Below are 19782 nucleotides of genomic sequence, written 5' to 3'. Positions count from 1 at the left end.
GCCGGCTGGCTGGAAAAGTCGTGCCGGACACGACACTGATCGTATATGATAATCACGAAAATAATCAATTTCTTGAAATAATTTTACATGTTTGAGATGTTAACTAGTAGTTTTTTTTGGTTTTCGACCGGGAAAATATAGAAAGAGTATAATCGATTTTTATTTTTATACTGATCTAAAAGTTAAAAATTAAATCAGTACAAAAAACCAAAGCATCTATCTTGTAGAGAAAGAAATGCTCTTTCAACACGCACGCTACTTAACCCTAAACTCTTTTTTTCTGAACGATTTGATTTGAATTTGAATTTTAAAAAAGAAAAGCTATCAGTTATGCATCAATACGTCATCATTCTAATAGGTTGAAATTTTCATTTGGTTACTTTTTTAAGTTATCTTGAGGATAGTGAGGATACTAGTACTAGTATAGAATTTTTAGTCAGTTAAAGAAATAAAATGTGGAGCATTGTGAGGAAAAAGGAAGAGTATAATTGATAATAATAATTGGCCTCTTTCCTCTTTCTAGCTTCCATCACTCTGATTACTGTATAAATGGGTAGATTCGAGGAAAATTCCAAGGAAAAACACAACGAATTATTTTTGAGGGTGCAACTGAGGTGTGTCCAAAGAGCCGCCCCTTTTCTCTCGCAGTGCTCCACTCTTCAAATAGTATATTTGCAGTGTTAAAGATGTACTTGAGCACAGCTAAGCAGTGTTGTCTGAAGATATTAAAAAAATCAATAATCTATCACAAGTGAATATAGTTTTGTGATGAAAGATTTCAGAAAAATAAAGGAAATCACGGATTTCAACGCAAACTTGGAAGATTTCTCGGTTTAGTGAGAAGAAACGACAATCATGTTCAGTCGAATTTATTGGATCGTTTCGGTTTCATAAGAACGTGACGACCTGGAAAGTAATGATGAAAATAAGTAAAATAAGTAACGAAAAAAAGAAAGAACAAAAAAATCGCAAAGTACAATTGATACAATTTCAAATTCAACTAAGTAAGTTGGCTCAAGGCTGAATGAGTGAACGCACTTTTCTCCAGATCAAATATAAACGTGAAGGGGGTTTGTATTTTGCGGCGAGCAGGTTTAACTCGAATGTTCGAATTAACAGAAAATTCGGCAATGACAACATGGCAGAAGAATGCATCCACATTTTTGCATCCAAGTTAAACGCAGCATACTACGAAAAAATAGGGTTAGGGGTGCAAATCATTGGTATGGACGCAATCACTTTCGATTTCTCTCAATCGTGCTCGAAAACGGCTTGGTGATCAAATCTTCCTACGAGCCACCTAGTAACGTGCCACATCTGCGAGCCCAGGCATACGAGCTGCGTCGCACCACACCACTGCGGCTGCTAGCACCGTCTCTCTCTCTCTCGCTGGCAGACACAGCGCGCTCGCAGATGTGACACGTAACTAGATGCCACGTGGCACGTTGTTGGGTGCCTCGTAGGAAAATTCGATCACTAAAGCCACTTCCCACCTTTCCTGTACAAATGGCAGAGAAATGCAAGTGATCACGCTCAAAATCTACAATACATACTCTCCCTGATCCTATATTTTCGTGCAGAGACCCGAACTTCGACAATTTCGTGGTATACCGCTTTTAAGTTCTGGCCAGAAGCAAAAACCGAATTCTTTCGAATATGCGCTATCAGAATCTCGCTCACCGTGGATCAATGAGGTCAGATCTGCAGCCATTCGGATTAACGCATAGTATCCAAGTATGGATAGCACGAATACGACAGCAAAAGCTTCGAATGAGAGTATTTCCAGAAGCGGATACAACCAATAGCCATCCAACACTCTAACCACGATTATTCTAAAAATAAAGTGCGGATTTAGAAGTAAATATTTCTCAAAATACATCAAAATGAGGAAATTTTACAGCTGAAATCTACTGACATAATAAAATAGATGAAAACATGAAGTGCTGCCATCGTCAGCGATTGTCGATGCGACGGTGGATTCCTTCTGGATGCGATTAGTTCAAAAATAACGTAGAGTACAGGCAGCGTATGAGTGACATGGTTTAACCATGAAGGGATTAATCTGGCCGCCCATTCAGGCATTACCAGCTCTGGATCGATGGCGTACAAGCCCCAAAACAAGGCGCAGGTGGTCTGAAATCGGCTTTGATTGGAATTTGTAAAATTTCGAGGAGAAAACTTAATTTTAAAGGATATTTCATCTTTTATTTATTGCATATTTCATTATTCTTTCCGAAACCCGAAATTTAATTTTAAAAAAAGAAACAAATAAACTCAATTGCTCCAAATAGAAAGGAAAATTTTTAAAAAAATAAAATAAATACCGAGATAAAAAACAAACCACAGCAACTGGAAATATCGTACAATAGAAGGAAAAGTCTAGAGATGCTTTGAACTGACTCCAAGATCCGAGGAACACCCCGATCAGCGCAAAGATCGCGAAAATTGTGATGATCACCTGTAAATGACCAAATTATCCTTTGAAAAAATTAATCTCAAAGGGTCCTCTTCAGGAAAAATAAAGTTATTTTCTAGTTAATAGTGCTCTTTACAGCTAATCCATTTAAACTACACGATTAAACTAATTTTATTGATTATTAGTTTATTTTAAAATTTATTCGTTATTTTTTTGAAATTAGTTAGTTACCAATTCTATTAAGTCGTAATTACTAATTATTTTAACTTTTATTTTCATTTCAATTTTTTTTCAAAATTTAATGAAAAATGAACTCACGAAATTTAAATTGGTTAGCATGACCAGTTTGTAGATATACCAGTCATGACCAAGTCGTGGTTGGTACGTTACATCATAATAAACAGAACCGCACCACAGGGTAGCAAAAATTATGCTCAACACTGTGTTAAACGCACTCATATTCCTGAAAATAAGGATAAAATGGGTGCATGTGGAAATATGGGGATTTTGAGCTGTCTGGACGAATTTACAGCGCTACACTCAATTTTCAGTTCAGTTTAGAAAAAAATTAGGATGAAAGGATTCTTTCGTGCTTCAACACATATGTATTCATATAGGCGAAGCATGGTAGACTTTCTTTCTTTCTTTTTTTCTCTTTGTTTCTTTTTTCTTTAACTTCCTTCCTCACTTTCTTTTTTCTTTCTTTCTCTTTTTCTTTCATTCTTCCCCTCTCTCTTTCTTCCTTTCTCTTTGTTCCTCTCTTTCCCTCTTTCTTTCTTTCTCTCTCTGTCTTTTCTTCTTTCTTCCTCTCTCTTTCTCTCTTTCTCTTTTTCTCCACGCCCCTGTACTTTCTACCGGTTTTATCATCATGTTATATGGCATGTGACTTGGCCTCTCCTTGTTACAAAAATAATTTATGTAGCCAGCGAGTTCAAATCCGGCCTGGTTCTTTTTCTTTTTGTTAACAGACCAGAAAGCAGTAAAATGGGATCAGATCGATCCCACATCGTCGAACCAGTGGTCCTACGCCACAAAGCCACAGTGAAATAAGATGGGACGGGTTCCATTTCACCTTGGTTCTTTATATATGTTAAAAAGGTCAGGTGAATGTACGGTGAAAGAGGCAATCAGCGGAATTCTTCTCTGAGTTAGTTAGATATCAGCAAAGAAAAATTGAAATAACTGAAAAGAGTAATAATTTGAGTTCATGTATCGCATAGTAGCTCGTTCAAGCACACAACATCCATTGATTCAAAAACACTCCAACACGCTCCCATTATCGCGGACGTGTTGCATGTTGCCTGCGTTCTATCGCCCGTAATAGGTTGCATCGTTGGGGAGGCGAAAATACATAGAGCTATTATAAATGCGTTTTTCAGGATTCCTAATGAGAATTCGGTGTTATTACCCTCATACTCGTGTACCACTACACCCTATCACTATCCACTCGTCCAGAGATCCCAAATTTGAAAGTATCGGGACATGCGGGTTTTAGCTGATTTTACCAGCTTGACCACAACTTTACCACTCTACCAAAGTCAACGAGAAAACAGATCACGTGAACAATTTTCTTTATTCTTAGATTTTGCACATGGTCGATTGCACAAATTACTGATTTATTGATCTAAATTAGATTTATGTATCTCAAAAAAGTCCCGGATTATTAAGGAATAAACGTTTATTCTCTTGACACCCTCTGTAATCGTAAAATGATCTCGAAATCACTATAATTATAAAAATCAAGACTTTAAATCGTTATTACGAATGTTCTCCGACCGTCACAAGGTTGAGGGGAGATTTCCAAACAAATATTAAACATTGGCATAACCCCTATTCATGGATGGCTGATGTGTTTACATAAATTCACAAAGAATCCATGACTATACTGATTTCGATTCCTTCCAATGAATCTCTAAAAATCTCAATCGGATAGGAATTATGGTGAGAAAATAAGAAACACACGTAGAAAAAATGAATGATAGAATGTTAAAAATTTAAAATAATGTAAAACTATAATTGTGTTAGTATCTGTTTTCACTTTTCTCCGTCTATGAATGGATGAAATTAGTTCTTCAAAAGTTTCTTCTGAAAAAAAAAACTAATGAAGTAAAGCTAATAATAAACTCAAACGTCTATGAAAAAGTACAGTTCGGTGATTTTTTTCTCTTAGAATTCTACAGTAACCGGATGCTAAGAACTAACTCTGAAAATTATTATCAAGAGGACTGTGATGCGACGGGAGGACAGCAAACAAACACTTTTTCAAAAGTAAATACGAACAATGAAACCGTAATATCTTTGGCAAAAATCACAAAAATTCAGGTCTCGAATCGAAATCTCGAGCACAAAAATTAGTGAACCAACTTGAAGGAATTTTGGAGGTCAAAAACCCATGTACGGAATTTTTCCCTGTTCGCGTTCGGAGCAACGTCGATTTATCAGGGTGGTTATCATTTAGTGAATTTCACCTTAAAAGGTACTTACATATTACTATTAATATTATTATTTTTTATTATTTATTCATGCTTTATTTTTTTTTCTTGAGTTAATCTTGCTGCGTGCGACCTGTGACCTTATCGTGCTTCAGTAGATGCGGAACCCATATACCCTGCCTGTAAACCTGGGATCAGTTTCCACCAGTGATTTTAACGGGGTAATTATCAAACTCAGGAGCGGGTGTAGTGCAGTCGGTTAGAGGTTCCGCTTCCTGCACGATCGATCGGAGATTCGAGCGCGCCTTACTGCTCCCCAAGCCTTTCATCCCTCCGGGGTCGATAAATTGGTACCAGATTTGTATGGGAGGATAAAAACGCTGACTTGACCCGTCGGCTAGTCCCCGCAAATCATTGCCACTGGGCCACTTACACGTTCGTAAACCTCGAGCGATTCTGAATTGAAGTGAACGTGGTAGCGGGTCCCAAGCGGATTGATTAACGCCAATCACTTTATCCTTTATCCTTTATGACTATTATTACTATTACTACTATTACTTACACTCGGTATTGCCTGAAATATTAAAAGATGTAAACATTAAACTATATATTATATTATATTATATTAATATTACTATTACGTATTAAAAGATCCCAAAATCGGCGTTGCGAATGAAAAAAACAGGTCAGCGCGGACAGAATAATTATCCACACGGAACGGGACCCGACCTTGAGCACGAACCATTCACATTCATCGATTCCGATGACCGAGACGGTGAGTTATCGCGTTTCTATCGCGAATAACAAAGTGAACATCGGGTTAATTTCGAGTTTTTCGAATCACGACCGTTCGAACCACAGTTGAGATCATCGAATCAGAAGAGATCAGAGACAGCAAGAAAAAAAAACTCGGTGTCCTTGGAGACGGAAAAAATCACCCAGGATTTTCTTCTGGAACTCAATTTTAAAAGATATAATCTGTGTCTGTGCTACAGAAACTCGGAAAATCCTTTAGATTAAAAAGAAACAGAAAATATCCCCAAAAACAATAGAGTGAATGATGCAATACAGTAAAAACAAAAAAATAATACAATATAAATATACCATACAAATAAATAAAATAATATAGTGAAAATATTCATTTTTGCCAAGAACTTCGCCATTTTGGTGAAATAATGAGATCTCAAAGCACAAAGATAATATTTCGAACCCATTTACGTGATCTTTTCGCCAGTAAAATTTATTCGTCGCAACGCGAGGAAATGACAGGTTCGCATTTTGCTGCGCTAGTAGCGAATCACTTCCCAGCCATAGAAACTGGGCATTGATCCGAAATAACCTCAAATAAACATATTAATCCATACAAAAACGATTTATGGAATATAAAAATTCTTATGAATTTGACGTAAACCCACAGGAACAGTTATTCGTAGGAAAATGTCGAGTACCGTACTTCTGAATCTTTAGAACTGTTTCCGATCAACTAAAAAGAATTAAACCTGCTCCAGTAAGCGTTTCATAGGAAGCTTTCTTTGTAAGGAATACGGTAGCTACATTAAATATAGGGTGAGTGGCAGAAATCACTACTATTTCCAGTGCTGCCAGTGTCAAAAGGAATCCCGACGCTCTCATCCGCGCAAAAGGGGTCTGCTTACACAAAACCTAAAGTTTGTTTATCGAATTTGTTTACAAATAAAGGAAATGTATGCGTAGGAACAAGAGACTCTGGAAAACGTGCGAGCAAAACTAAACCAAACACATCACTGTCAAGGCCAAGTGATTTTCTTACGACTAAAAATGTATGCGGTGAGATTGCGTCTTCCGTATGAGCGTGTCGTTCAAATTCTCCACTATTTCCTGTGAGTTTCTTATTGATTTCAGGGTTCGTTATTTGTATTTGCTTATTATACCGCTGTTTATTTGTTTACTATTTCTAGTCTAAATAATTATTATTTCTGGTTATTTTACAGTCCTCCGGCTTTCATTTGCTTTCCTGCATTTACGGTTTCTTGGCGATGGTGCAGCTTTTCTTATTCTTTTCTTACCCTATGTTGAAGGCTACGAATTGTTTGTTCTAACATGGCACAATTCATTAATTACTTCGATATTGTTTGAAAGAGACCAGAGAAATATGTGATTCTACGCTCTCAAAGGTTTTTTAACGCTTAAAAATGTTTCAGGAATCACACCTTTGTTGCGATTTCTTCTTAGCATTTTCATGAGATATCGGGGTTACCTTTACTCTGCTCTTATATTTCTCTTATCCCTTTTTGGCTCTGAAGTGCACCACACGTTAGTTATGTTCACATGAACGCTTAGGTTTTCACTTCTAGACTACCAACCGTATGCTTTTTCTATACTTTCTCGAAACGGTATGCTTAGTTCTGATAGAAAGATGCATATTAAAGATGGTATAAAAGTACCTGGAGAGTTTTTAAAAAATTTTTGAGCCTTCCGGGACCTAGTCGTTTTGTTTAATCACTTCAAATTCGAGCCCAAAATTGGTGTCTGGAATTGATATCGGGGACACCTATTTAAAAAAAAAATCCACCTTCCAATTTCAAACCAATACTACTATTAGTATTACCATGGATCGTGAAAATCCTTAAACACAATATCATCAAGTGTCCTCTCCCTTCTCGGTCAGGATTTAAGCGTATGTGTTATTTTCTTGTGTGCTTGTTTATTATCCCAATTTATCCATGTTCGTTATCGTCATATCGTTAATAATTGGATGAAAATAATCGGATTTTATCCGAGTTTTTTTTTGTTTCAGCAGCAATGTCGACATTCCGTCATCCGCAATCCACTCCATCTAGGGTATGTTTAATTGATTGCTGTATCTGCTGAATTTGTAGTCTTTCACCATTTTTTTTAACTTTTCAAGTTATATGACATTGCTAATAATATAATACCGAGCGCATTGCTACTATATGATTGGCGGAGAGTTTTAGTTTTAAATTTTCCTTTTTCTAACCGTGGCATAACAATTTAATGTTCTCACTATAATTTCCAAATATTTACTCCAGAATAGTTTCTGGTGAATTCTGCATTATAATATGGACATTTGTGGAACTAGCTGGACAAATCTCAGTGCATTTTCTTCGTTTTTATATAAAAATTAGTATTTATGTTATTTACAGAACCAAACTGACTTCACCATGAAGGCACCGAAACCCCCTGACAGGCCGTTAGTTCCTTACATGCGGTACAGCCGAAAGATGTGGTCAAAGGTATTATTTATTTTCTCTCGTTCTTATTGGATTCCAGAAACATCTCTGGAGTTCCCATTATGCAACACCTTACTTTTATTAGTTATTTCGCTCTTTTTCAAGGTTCGTGCTGAAAATCCAGAAGCACAGCTATGGGACATTGGGAAAATTATTGGACAGATGTGGCGAGACATTTCAGATGCGGACAAAGCTGTGTATCAACACGAATATGAAATAGAAAAGGTACGCGTGTTCGAATTATTTTAAATTTAGTGGATAGTTTATGTGAATGATCTATGTGGAACATATTTTGACGGTGTTATTTTAGGCCGAATATGAAAAAGCCTTCAAAGCGTATCAAAATTCCCATGCTTATCAGCAATATGTGAATGCTAAGGTAGTTGTTTTACCATTCTTATCATCTTTTAACTTAATATAACACACTTTTTTATTTCTCTCTTCTCATATTTTTTCTTTTTTTTTTCCTAACTAGAAACTAGTGTTTACTAGCTTTGACCCATCAAACTTTGATTTCCCAAGACTCAAATGTTGTTTATTCCATTTTTTGTTATTCCATAATCTTCCTATTCATTGATTTAATTCTGTTCACGTCTAATTTTAACCGAGAAAATGATCACCTGACAAATTTCTATCTAGGTAGGTCTGATACTAAATTTCTGAATGCTTCAAGACTCGTGCGAAAGCGAATGAGAAATCATCACGCAGTCGAATGGAGGCCGGTGGCGTCGTGATACAGCCGGTTGATGAGGAGGATGCCGGAAACGAACTTTCTTGCCGGCGTCTAGCTGCAGTACGGTAAGAGCTCCTTTCTGAATCATATATTCCACTACACATAGTTCTTTTCACTCTTCTCACTTGAAACTCTTGGAAAAGAGCTTGTAGAACTAGCTTTCTCTTACCATCAGTGTGAGTTGTCGGTGATTTCGTCTTCGACATCGGTTAATTTCAGCTTCGACCGAAATCATCGCCTCATCGGAGATTTGTTTTCGCCTGCCATAGTTACTGACACAAGAACGGTAATGTTTGTGGTGATAACTCATGCCGTTTCACTCAGTTCAATCTTGGATCTTATAGGTGGTTGCTCAGAATCGTATGGATATGCTCCGAAAACAGGCACAGTCTTTATCTGCTCATCAAAATAAACTTGAAGAGGAACTAGTCAAGTATTATTTGATTTTTTCGCATTTTTGTGGAGTTTTCCGGGGATTTTGAAGGTTTCTATTGTGAAGACCAAACAGAAAATATGAGTTCAGATTGGAAGAAATACACCAGGATAAGAAGCGACAAATCGAGAGAGGTAGTGAGGAATTTGCAGAGAATTTGAAAAGGGTAAGAGTTTTTCGAACTCTACGTTAAAATGTCTTTAAAGCACGAATTTCTCTTCAGGTTTGTGAAGAAAAACCACAATTAGATGAAGCAAAATATGCAGAATTGCTGGAAGAAATGAAAACAAAGTTGGCTGAAGCATATAAGGAATATAAGAAGAAACAAGATGAGATTAATGCAAGATTAGGTACGGATTTCCCCCTCAGTTTCCTTCTTACATGTAGGTCATCTTCAAAGGTTTTGCTTTAAGCTGCTGAACGTGAAAAAATTGTGGAGGAGACTCCAGTACTAGCGGAACTTGTAATGAGTGAAGAAAACGATACGGACACAATTTCAAAGCCGCCAGAGAAAGAGGAAGAGCAGCAGCCAGCTGAAGAAGTACAGGAACAAAAGAAGGAAGAAAGCGAGGCAGAAAGCGCTGAGAAGCCTGAGCCGGAGCACGGAAAGTGATGGGTTCTGTGATTTTTTTCTCCGTTGTTCTTTTCCGTATAGTCGAGGGAAAATTACGTGCAGTAGTTCTGGAAGGTGGAACGGAATTTATTTTGTTTTGGTGTATCTGTAGCTCTTTATCACATCTACAGATTGCATGCATGCATATCTTCCTAAATTTTTTCTCTTAGCCCTTTAGTTTCTTGACGGTTCCAATGTTTTCTTCTTTCCTGTACTCATAGAAAAATCTCTTCTTGTAGCTTTTTTGTGTTAGTTCCGCGATTGCACTTGTGCTCAATATTTACACTATTTCGTGTTTGTTCTCGAACTTCCAGTTGTGCGATAAGATTTCTCCATTTTGCAAGAGCGTTCCCCAATTTATTTGAAGGAGAATAGTGAATAAGCAAAAACATTTCAAGTGAGCCACGTATAGCAAATGTGGTCGCCATTAGATTAGGATGTAGGTGGAAAATCTTAACATCTGTTTGTTTTAGATCCCAACACTAAGGCTTTAATGTTCTAGGGCTACTGTACGTAGATATCCCTCTTTTTTATAAATTACATTGTTTTGTATTATCCGTCATTCTATTTTCGTATTTTTTTGGTATTTAATTTTAGTTTTTTTGTCCTCCCCCCCCCCTTTTTTTTCCTTTCCTCTCAAACAACAGTACATGTTTCACAGTTAATTGTGTTCCCTGAGGTATCTTTTTCTTTTTACATTGAGTTTGATCGATTGTGCCGGGAACACTCGAGATGTTGCATTATAAGGGGTTAGTGTAAGTTGCTACGCGTACAACTTGTTACCACACTAATTAAAACGAAATCCCCGCCCATTTCAGGTTCTGGCGGTTTTTTTTTCTCATTTATTCGCTGAACGTTATGTGTTAGCGCGGCGTTATCAGGGGCACTCAGCATTATTTCGCACTACTTTTCATTTTTCATTGTTTAAGTGCAACTAAAAAGAAGGAACTGTGTAAGCCTCATTCTAAAAAATTAATGTTAAGCAGTATCTGGTCTTGAGTATAGTCGTTTTCACAAGTAATTGAACTGTAGAGAGGAATCAGACGGCGTGAGTTACGATGTGCAAATGCGATTTTCTCCTGGGACCTAAATGCATGGCAGTGTTCTGCACAAATACATACTTTTGATCTTTTCTTCTTTTTCGCGAATTTCACTAGATCTCTTCAACTTCGGTCTCGTGAATGTTTCCAAACTTTCTAACGATTAAAGCGGTAAATATTGCGAAGCAATGAAGTTTTTTGGAATAGCCCATTCACATAATATTATTCCCATGATGTCACCTTTTGAAACACCCTCCTCGAAAAAGCAAGCCAGTTTGGAAATAATTTTTATTTTAACTTACATCAACACCTCCCCTAGTCAGAATTTCATCCAATCAACTTTGTTTGTTTTCTTAAAGTTGCTCTTATCTGTTATCTAAAGTGTGCAGAATCACATGCTAATGGCTAATAGGGTCCGGGAGCAGGAGTAATTGCGTAAAGTCGTTAATCGCAATGAATTTTGGCAGTTACTAGCTGGAACTGATAAGAATAGACTGAAGTTGAGTCTCGTTGCTTGCGTATCTCTTAACCGTATTATTTACAGTGTTATTTTTTTTCTCCTCTATTCTCCACATTTTGTTTGTACAATATGATTTGTAAATAAATTTGGCCGTGGTTTAACTGTTGTGTTTAAATGATGGGAAATGTACCGACACTGTTTTGATTTCTACTTTTTTTATCAGCAGCTTTGGTAGAGTTCTTTTGGAGTTCAGAATGCCGCACACGTATCAATCAGTGGCGAAAAAAGTGCAGGAGTTTCTTGTTGCGAACCATGATCGTCCGATCGCGTTCATTACAGTGGGTGACTTATGTATTAAAAGATATCTCAGGATGTACATATGTCGTCCTGTGATGTCTAGACATTCAGATTTGCCAAATTTCAGAGCGGTGGCACAAAAGTGAACTTGGAGAAGAACTGTGTACGATTTATTGATAATTTCTCAATGGGAACCCGAGGAGCAACCAGCGCCGAGTAAGTGATGATATCGAAATAGTTTCTTAATTGTTGGGTCAGACATATGTCTTGGATTGGGTTAAAAAATGAATTATTCTTCCTCCTCAGATCAGAACTTCTGTTTCTCCCCTAGAAATGAATATTTCCAGGTATTTTCTCAAGGCTGGTTATGCAGTAATATTTCTACATAGGGAAGAATCGTTAAAACCGTTTTCTCGACTCTTTCCTCGTATTTTCGATTCGTTAAAGATTGAGAATGATAAGGTACTTTATTTATTTATTTTACTTCTAATTTCTTGTGCACTTTGAAAGACTCATCGGGTCACAGGAATTTTCGCGAAACAAAATTAATCAGAAGAGGACAGCAAGTACTCAAGTTCTAAAGTACAGCCTACTCAATATACGCTGAATTTCTGCTGCTTTTTTCCGTTTCTTCTCCCGTCGCTCTGAATTATTTCCTCTAAAGCAAGGGAGAAATCCCGAATGGAAATCCGGGTGCCATCTCTGAAGAAGTCAGATGAAATCATTTTGCAGGTTGTGTGCGATTTACCACGAATAAAAGAAGCTGTTGAGCAGACTGCACTGTATAAAGACCGATTAATTTATGTACCATTTTCTACGTTGGAGTCATACTTCTTTTATTTGGAAGAAGTAAGTCTGTTCCTCTCATTGGTTTACTAGTATTTTTTTAAGCATCCAATTTTAGATCAGTCGCCTGCTTGCTCCGTTGAAATCCAGAGCGCTTTTCTATTTGGCAGCTGCTGTGTCAGATTTCTATGTTGAAGAGGAAAAACTAGTGTGTTTCCTAAACTTTTATTTGGGATCAGTCCTTCTTATATGAAAAAGAATAGAATTGTTTCAGCCTACCCATAAGATTCAGTCAAGTGGTGGTGAGCTGAACCTTCGATTGAGCTTAGCTCCCAAAGCTATCGATCAAATTGTTAACAAACTCGTTCCGGATGCTTTTGTAGTGTCATTTAAAGTAAGCAAGCAAGTGTTTATTTTGAATTGACTGTAAAAATGTAAGCGTAGGATAATTTGAACGTGATTCAGCTCGAAACAGATGAATCGCTATTGATCACAAAATCTCGTGCGGCATTGGAGAAGTATAAACACGAACTAGTGATTGGAAACATCTTACAAACAAGAAAAATGCATGTAGTCATTGTGGATGCGAAGAACACAGAGAATATCGATTTAACGCAGGTATTGTTTTTTTCATCTTTACTGCGTCTCTTGGGTTCAGTGGAAGACGTTTCTTTTTCGTACTTGGTATTTTCTATCTCCCTCATCTAACTTTTTTCATTTATATCTATATTTATATGTTTCTATTCCCTTCTTCCCCGTTTTTCTTGATTAAGGCAATCCTCTTTTTCTTCCGTAGCTTCTTCAAAGTGTCGTTTTTTCTTTTCTTGGGTTTTTTTTTCGGGAACGGTCTTTCTTTCCGCAAATAGACCAGTCTTTCTTTCCGCAAATAGCAGCTTTTTTCCTATTAAGAACTTGATGCTTAGCTCTTCTACTTCTCTACCTGTTTGTCTTCCACTCTAGCTCAAACTTGTTCATTTTGTAAAAGTTTGTTTAGTTTAGCCCTCTCTCTATTTCTCGTCATATGCCACTTTTGAATACCAACTCTTGTTTATTGCCATCATGCTCTTTTTTTTTGTGGATAATGAATCGATCACACTTTGTGGAAGGATACTGTTACTTTTTCTCAGTTCTTTTTCTTTTCCTATTTGAGATCTATTTGCATTTAGTTTCACCAACTGAATGTTAAAGTTTTCTTATTGTGTCCAGAATATTCTTGTTTGAATTGGTGCGTTTCCCGTTTAACTTAGAACTACTTCAAATTTCTCCTTCCTTTTCACCCGTGAACAATTCAGATACAAACCCTTTTCTCCATTGGAAGATTTGGATGATTAGATTATCCGATTAGATCATGATCGAATGTTGACTCAAGTTAGTGTTGTTCAGGAACAGCTGAAGGATGGAGTTGAAATCGAGCAAGAAATCATAGCGAATCTTCAACGTCGCCACAATGAGTTCATGTCAAAGTAAATGTATCGAAGGGAATCTTTGTCAGGACAGTGTAATTACATCTTTGTTTTGTAATTTTTACATCTTCTGTTATTCCTATCCTCTTTTCAAATCTCGATTTCAATTATTTATTTCTATGTGCCCTATATTTACCTCTTATTTAACTCTTACAGTGAAATTTCTACTTATTACATTTTGTAGCGTATGTTTGTAGTTAATGGCGCTGGAGTTGTACCTGTTATTTTCTACGTTTATATTAACAAAAATGAAAGATGCTCCAGGAGGAGACATTTTTATTTGAGGCTTAGCCGATAGTAACATGCATCAACACCACCAACTCTTTTTACTTGAAGAAAAATGGATGATAAAAAAGAAAACGTCACCAGTCGTGGAGATATAAAGAGAGAGTTTGGATGCGCTAACCTTTTGAAACAATTGCATCAACATATTTCTCGCAGTGTCACATTTTAGATGGTAGACGTAAAGGTAGGAATCGATCTTTTTGATTATTTTAGTCTGAGAAACAGTTTTCCATTTGTAATAATGTGGAGCTTGAAAAAATAACCGTACATCACTGTTTCATTCTTCTATGGTTTGGATCTATTGATATGGGATGCCGCCTGCTTGTGTCAAATTGTTCTATAAATACTTTTTTATTCTAATTATATTATTTTGTATCCTGTCAATGTGATTTACGTTAAATTGCTGAGAAAACAGTTTCCACACATTTTGTAGGATTTCTCGTGAATTCAATTCCTTCCTTTTTCAATGATTTCGTAGGAGTTTTTTTTTTGATAGTTATGATCTATTGACGAAATGTTGAATTATTTAATGTTCACTGTAACGTAACTCGCTTTTGAAGACCCGTAGCCGTTTTTTATATTTTTTTACACCTGTGTAAGTGTATTTATTACTTCATATTTATAGATGAGTCGAATGTGTATCAAAATGAGCTGAACTCACCTTGTTGTTCGTTTTATTGCAATAGATTCTGTTTGATAAATTATTTTCATGTTTGATTTAGCGTTCACGTGTGAGAGGTTAGGATTCCAGTCATGTTTTGTATTCTTGAATGCCAAAAACTGCTTGATTTCAAAAGAAAATGTTTACCACTACTTTCACTGCAGTTTTTGCCAGCCAAATTTGGTAATAGTAATGTAAAACAACGCAGAAAACTACTCTACCTTAAGAAAATATGGACAAGTACGTTATTTCGGAAGAAGAAGAAGTGTTGGATGCGGAACCGCCATTCGAAGATTCACTCAAAGGAGGCATCAAAATCATGGAAATGCGCAAGAATACGAAATTTGGACATATTATCGACTATGTTAATAAATTATTTGAGGTTGGTACAAGATTGCGATTTTCTACAGTAAAAACGACCTTGGTGTACTTATTTGTAAGCGGATGCACTCGAAATGAGGCAGTGAAGCAAGCGGTTGCGGTTGAGCTGGAATCTCGTTCGCTGCAATCGGACTACAGGGATGAATTAGGGTCCCATCTCGATCGCAGCAGCTATCTTGACTGCGCAACTCTGACGGCACACGCCTATGCAAGTGCGTAAAGTTTCAGGTCATTTTGACTCGACTAAGATGTCCACACTAACTAGATCCTCACACTCTGTGTCCTCGCTGCAGAATTAGTGTGAAATTTACGATACGATGCGATACGGCCAGAAGTTGCACGAGAATCTTGTTTAATGAATGTTTGAGTCTGATTCGTTTCATTTTCTTCTTTTCCTTTCATTTTTTCCTTTTCTGTGTCCTATTTGTGGGTATTTTGAAGCTCTAAGGCAGTAGAACTAAAGCGCAGTGAGATAAGAGGAAGTGAAGGCAGAATGTTAGATAAGGATGACTATAAGTATGCCATTCTGTCACACACTGTCGAGGGTTCGAATCCGCCCTAGTGTTCACCAAGTCTTTCATCCCTCCGGGGTCGATAAATTGGTACCAAACTTGTCTGGGAGGATAAAAACACTAACTTGATCATCGGCTGGCCCCCCAAGTCATTGTATAGGCCAAAACGCGTTCCAAAACCTCAGCGATTACGAATTCCAGTAAAACGCGTTGGCGCATCCCGAGTGAGGATTGATACACCAGTGACTTTATCCCGTATCCTTTTTAAGTATGCCATTTTAATGAAATTAAAAGTAGAATCCAAGCACGTTGACATGGTAAAATTAATGAAGGGTATCACACCACGTTTTATTGATATCTAGTCCATAGGAGGTTTTAGAACTGGCTCGAAGCTTCTCATTGTTTGGATCATGGATTCTAGAAAAGATCGAAATGTCACCTTTAGACCTATTTTTTACAGGACGAAACAGTGCGTCGCGTGATTTTCCGTGGTGTTGGCGATGCTGCCGAGAAATGTGTTTCCTGTGTGGAAGTGTTCAAGCGGAAGTTTAAGGTTTGCGTATCTTTTAGGTTATTTTGATGTTTTGTATTCATTATTTTTGTGTTGCAATGTACTTTTTTTCTGAGGTTTCAATCTCCGTAATCTTCCCAAGCCAATTATTCACCTTTGAGCCATATCAAAAGCCTGCTTTATCTTTCGCGTCCTAGTCGTGATTCGTCCGAAATCCATTCGAAATTTCACGAATTTGGAATAGTTACCTCATAAAAACAAGGTTATTACCGTAGTGAAGCGGGACTGTTTATCCTGTTGTCATCTTCCTTTCAATACTCCGTACTCGAATTAAAACTTTCGGTTATATGTTGTAGCAGGCTGCAGTGGTCTTGTTATAGTTCAGATTGATGCTTATATATTTGTTTGCCTATTTATTTATTTATTTATTTATACGACACCCAACCACTGTAGCTATTTCTAGGAGGAACTATATCAATGGAATGCGCTGAGTACAGCAAAACGTGTTACTTATTGGGACCCTATTGTTGAAGGAATGAACAGGTACTTCCGTTATTTCGTTTATATGATAGCAATTTCGTAGTCGAATTAAAACGATACGAAACCCCCCGGTGCAATTTTAATTACCTCTGCGGTTCGAGTGGAGCTAGCGATGGTCCTTGATCTCAACCACTGTAGCTCCACTGAGCCGGTTCTAGTACACCCACATACACAGTTGCATCAGGATTCCGGTCGCCTCGACCCGACTACATCACTTTGTAACTCTATTTTTGGTATAGTAGGTGATAGTGCCACAGCTATGCTTTGTTTTCAGACTAAAAGTGACTATCGATACTCCAGTGATCTTCATTATGCTTTCACGCGATCCTTATCCAGCAGAACTACAGTGTATGAGGTTGGTCACACCGGCACACGGAAGTTTTGGACAACTTTTTTTTTGTTTCAATCAGATTTTCTCTTCACATTTTCAGTATGCAAAAATCATCTGATAAAGGAACGAAAACTCGTCCAAAACCTCCTGAAACACGACCTGCAAGACGAGGTGGTAAGCGACAACAGCAACGTGGGTCGAACAAATGGTCAAGGCCAGCTAAGGATGCGAGGGAAGCTGAAACGGCAGAAAGGCAGGAAATACTTGAGAAACTGGAAAAGTTACCGTGAATACTGGTGTTAAATGGAGCTCTGAAGATTATATTTCAAAAATTTGCTTGGTTTGACGCTCGTTCAGTTCTATTTGCAGCCGATGCCATTATTCAGGGATAATTGCACTTTAGTGGATACGGTTCTGTATCGCAGCCTTCCTTTTTTCGCTTTATAACACCGCCTATGTTTGATTTTCATCATGAAACCTGCAAGGGTTGCATGTATAGAGGAAAGAATTTAGGACAAAGGATTGGTTGTCGTCGGAGGACAGGAGTTATTTGAGAATTCTAGAATTCTATTCTCGCAGCTTTTTCTAGTTTTATGCGAATTATTCAGATGTTTTAATGTTGGGGGTACCCATAAGTAACGGATTATTATTAGTGTGGAATATTTGCTTCAGTGTAGTTCAGAGCGTGAATGCATAAAGATTTATTTTATATAACAATATTACTGATCGTGGCCTTGACTTTCGTGACAATTAAATTCAAATGTTTTTATTGTTCAAAAAAATGGAGTAGCAAATTGGCGGACAAGCAACCAACTTAAAAACATTTACGTCATTGCCTGCTGTTTCATTTTCGATCAGATGTTAACGCGATGGTTGCAACGAAGAAAATTTGTGGTGGGTATGGAGCGTATTGAACATCAATAACCCCGAAAGTTAGTTTAGAAAATCTTCCAGCGGTGATTTTGACTTGTCCGATAGCGAGGTGGACGCTCCGAAGGTGGACGCTCTGTTGAGTTTGATAATTAAAGGATAAAGGATAAAGTGTCCTGCGTTAATCAATCCGCTTGGGATGCGCCCCCACGTTCACTTCAATTCAGAATCGTTTGAGGTTTACGAACATGTAACTGGCCTATACAATGACTTCCGGGAAGGGAGCTATCCGATGTGCCAATGCAGTATTTTATCCCAACCAACTCTGGTACCGATTCATGGACCCCGGAGGGATGAAAGGCTTGGTGAGCCCTAGGGCGGATTCATACCTCCGATCGATTGTGCAGGAAGCAGAACCTCTAATCGCTACACTGTACCCGCCCAATAACGTTAGAGGCATCACCCCACGAATCTGAGGTGGTGCAGATTTCAGGCGGAATATTCGTATACGGGATGGGAGACTATGGAGAGGGGGGTGATTCCGTCCATTTCTTCCTAATTGCCCTAAAAAACGGCCCGGAAGATACGGCGCCGCACAAGGCTGGGGCGCTCCAGTCGAACTTCCTGTAGAAAATAGTGCGCCAAAACGAATGAAGCCGTATCTTCCGGGCCGTTTTTTACGGCAATTAGGAAGAAATGGACGGTATCACCCCCACCCCTCTCCATAGTCTTCCATTCCATATACGAATACTCCACCTGAAATCCGTACCACCTCAGATTCGTGGAGTGATGCCTTTAAAATCATTGCTGGAAACTGATCCCAAACTGAGTATTCGGGAAATGCCGAATACTCTTCTGGCTACTTTGTAAACAGTCCAAAGACATCTTCAAGATATTGGGAAAGGTTTACAGGCAGGGTATATGGGTTCCGCATCTATTGAAGCACGATAATCCCAGGTCGCACGCAGCAAGATTAACCCAAGAAAAAAGATAAAGCAGCTAAACTGGGAGGTTTTACCAAAATCCCTAGAGTCTCCCAACATGGCACCATCTGATTTTTATTTACTCCGATCGATGGGATATTCCCCAAGGATTAAAAATCCTAAAAAAAAATTATCGATTATGTGCGAGTTCACCTAGAATCATATTTTTCTTCAAAGCACACGAAATATTATAAACAGAGGATTGAAACTCTACCAGCATGATGGGAAAAGGTCCTGGATAAAGCTCCCGCAAGTCAATCTATATGCTAGTTACACGTTCGTAAACCCCAAACGATTCTGTATTGAAGTGATTGCGTTGGCGCATCCCAAATGGAACGCCAGACACTTTATTCCTTTTATCCTTTATGCTCCAAGGACGTCGTAACTGCACGGTGTTTTTGCATTTCAAATGCTGCGAACTGATTAAAAGTTTTTGGAGTCTTTTATTTCAATCAATGTTTTCTGAGGTGATTGTTTTTGTTTGTTTTTCTTGAAGTTATTAGTTTCATTCGTAGACTTTTGAGTGGTTTAAAAGTTTTCTTGCCGTTCCCGTTGCTTGCCTATCACCTCACCTCCGAGAAAAATTTCAGCGAATCGTTACTGTTCTATATTTCGTAAATTGCTGTTTTTTTTTTCGAAAAGTCCTATCCTTTTTTCCTGTCACGTGGAACTATAATTCATCCTGTACTTATCAAGCGACGAGTTCTCCCGTTTCTACATTTTCGCACTACAGCCGTAGCTCTTTTCCGAGCTTTGTTGATAAATGAATGCAGCCAAATATGTAGTGGTAAGATCAATAAGAGTT

The 19782-nt window shown here is 37.8% G+C and overlaps 3 protein-coding genes across 6 annotated transcripts; 2 read left to right on the top strand and 1 right to left on the bottom strand.

The window, feature by feature from the left end:
- Positions 1-859: 859 nt before the first annotated feature.
- On the bottom strand, positions 860-2875 carry RB195_012242 (uncharacterized protein; the record flags this gene model as incomplete). Its single annotated transcript, XM_064194014.1, has 5 exons — positions 860-906; positions 1681-1832; positions 1916-2133; positions 2342-2458; positions 2735-2875. 5 exons carry the CDS (start codon positions 2873-2875, stop codon positions 860-862), a joined length of 675 nt encoding a protein of 224 aa, XP_064051597.1.
- A 3798-nt stretch (positions 2876-6673) lies between these two features.
- Positions 6674-9857, top strand: RB195_012241 (uncharacterized protein; the record flags this gene model as incomplete). 2 transcript variants are annotated; one of them, XM_064194013.1, is made up of 11 exons in its annotated part: positions 6674-6707; positions 7625-7668; positions 7992-8081; positions 8184-8303; positions 8389-8457; positions 8752-8876; positions 9031-9097; positions 9156-9244; positions 9335-9410; positions 9468-9594; positions 9658-9857. In XM_064194013.1, 11 exons carry the CDS (start codon positions 6674-6676, stop codon positions 9855-9857), a joined length of 1041 nt encoding a protein of 346 aa, XP_064051596.1. The 2 variants fall into 2 exon arrangements, with proteins under 2 accessions (XP_064051596.1, XP_013309029.1); XM_013453575.2 differs by lacking the exon at positions 6674-6707 and having other exon boundaries at positions 7630-7668.
- Positions 9858-11611: 1754 nt separating this feature from the next.
- RB195_012240 (uncharacterized protein) lies at positions 11612-17414 on the top strand (the record flags this gene model as incomplete). 3 transcript variants are annotated; one of them, XM_064194012.1, is made up of 14 exons in its annotated part: positions 11612-11695; positions 11782-11870; positions 12002-12116; positions 12387-12503; positions 12559-12648; positions 12715-12834; positions 12906-13058; positions 13824-13903; positions 14365-14372; positions 15077-15231; positions 16203-16295; positions 16717-16796; positions 17068-17148; positions 17225-17414. In XM_064194012.1, the coding sequence occupies 14 exons, from the start codon at positions 11612-11614 to the stop codon at positions 17412-17414; spliced, it is 1455 nt and encodes a 484-aa protein (XP_064051593.1). The 3 variants fall into 3 exon arrangements, with proteins under 3 accessions (XP_064051593.1, XP_064051595.1, XP_064051594.1); XM_064194011.1 differs by lacking the exons at positions 14365-14372; positions 15077-15231; positions 16203-16295; ... (1 more) ...; positions 17068-17148; positions 17225-17414 and having other exon boundaries at positions 13824-13907; XM_064194010.1 differs by lacking the exons at positions 11612-11695; positions 11782-11870; positions 12002-12116; ... (4 more) ...; positions 13824-13903; positions 14365-14372 and having other exon boundaries at positions 15082-15231.
- Positions 17415-19782: the final 2368 nt, after the last annotated feature.

This window comes from Necator americanus, chromosome III (genome assembly GCF_031761385.1).
Source record: "Necator americanus strain Aroian chromosome III, whole genome shotgun sequence".
Taxonomy (NCBI): Eukaryota; Metazoa; Nematoda; class Chromadorea; order Rhabditida; family Ancylostomatidae; genus Necator; species Necator americanus.
Note: the sequence above shows the minus strand (reverse complement) of the source record. Positions and strands in the feature narration are given on the sequence as shown.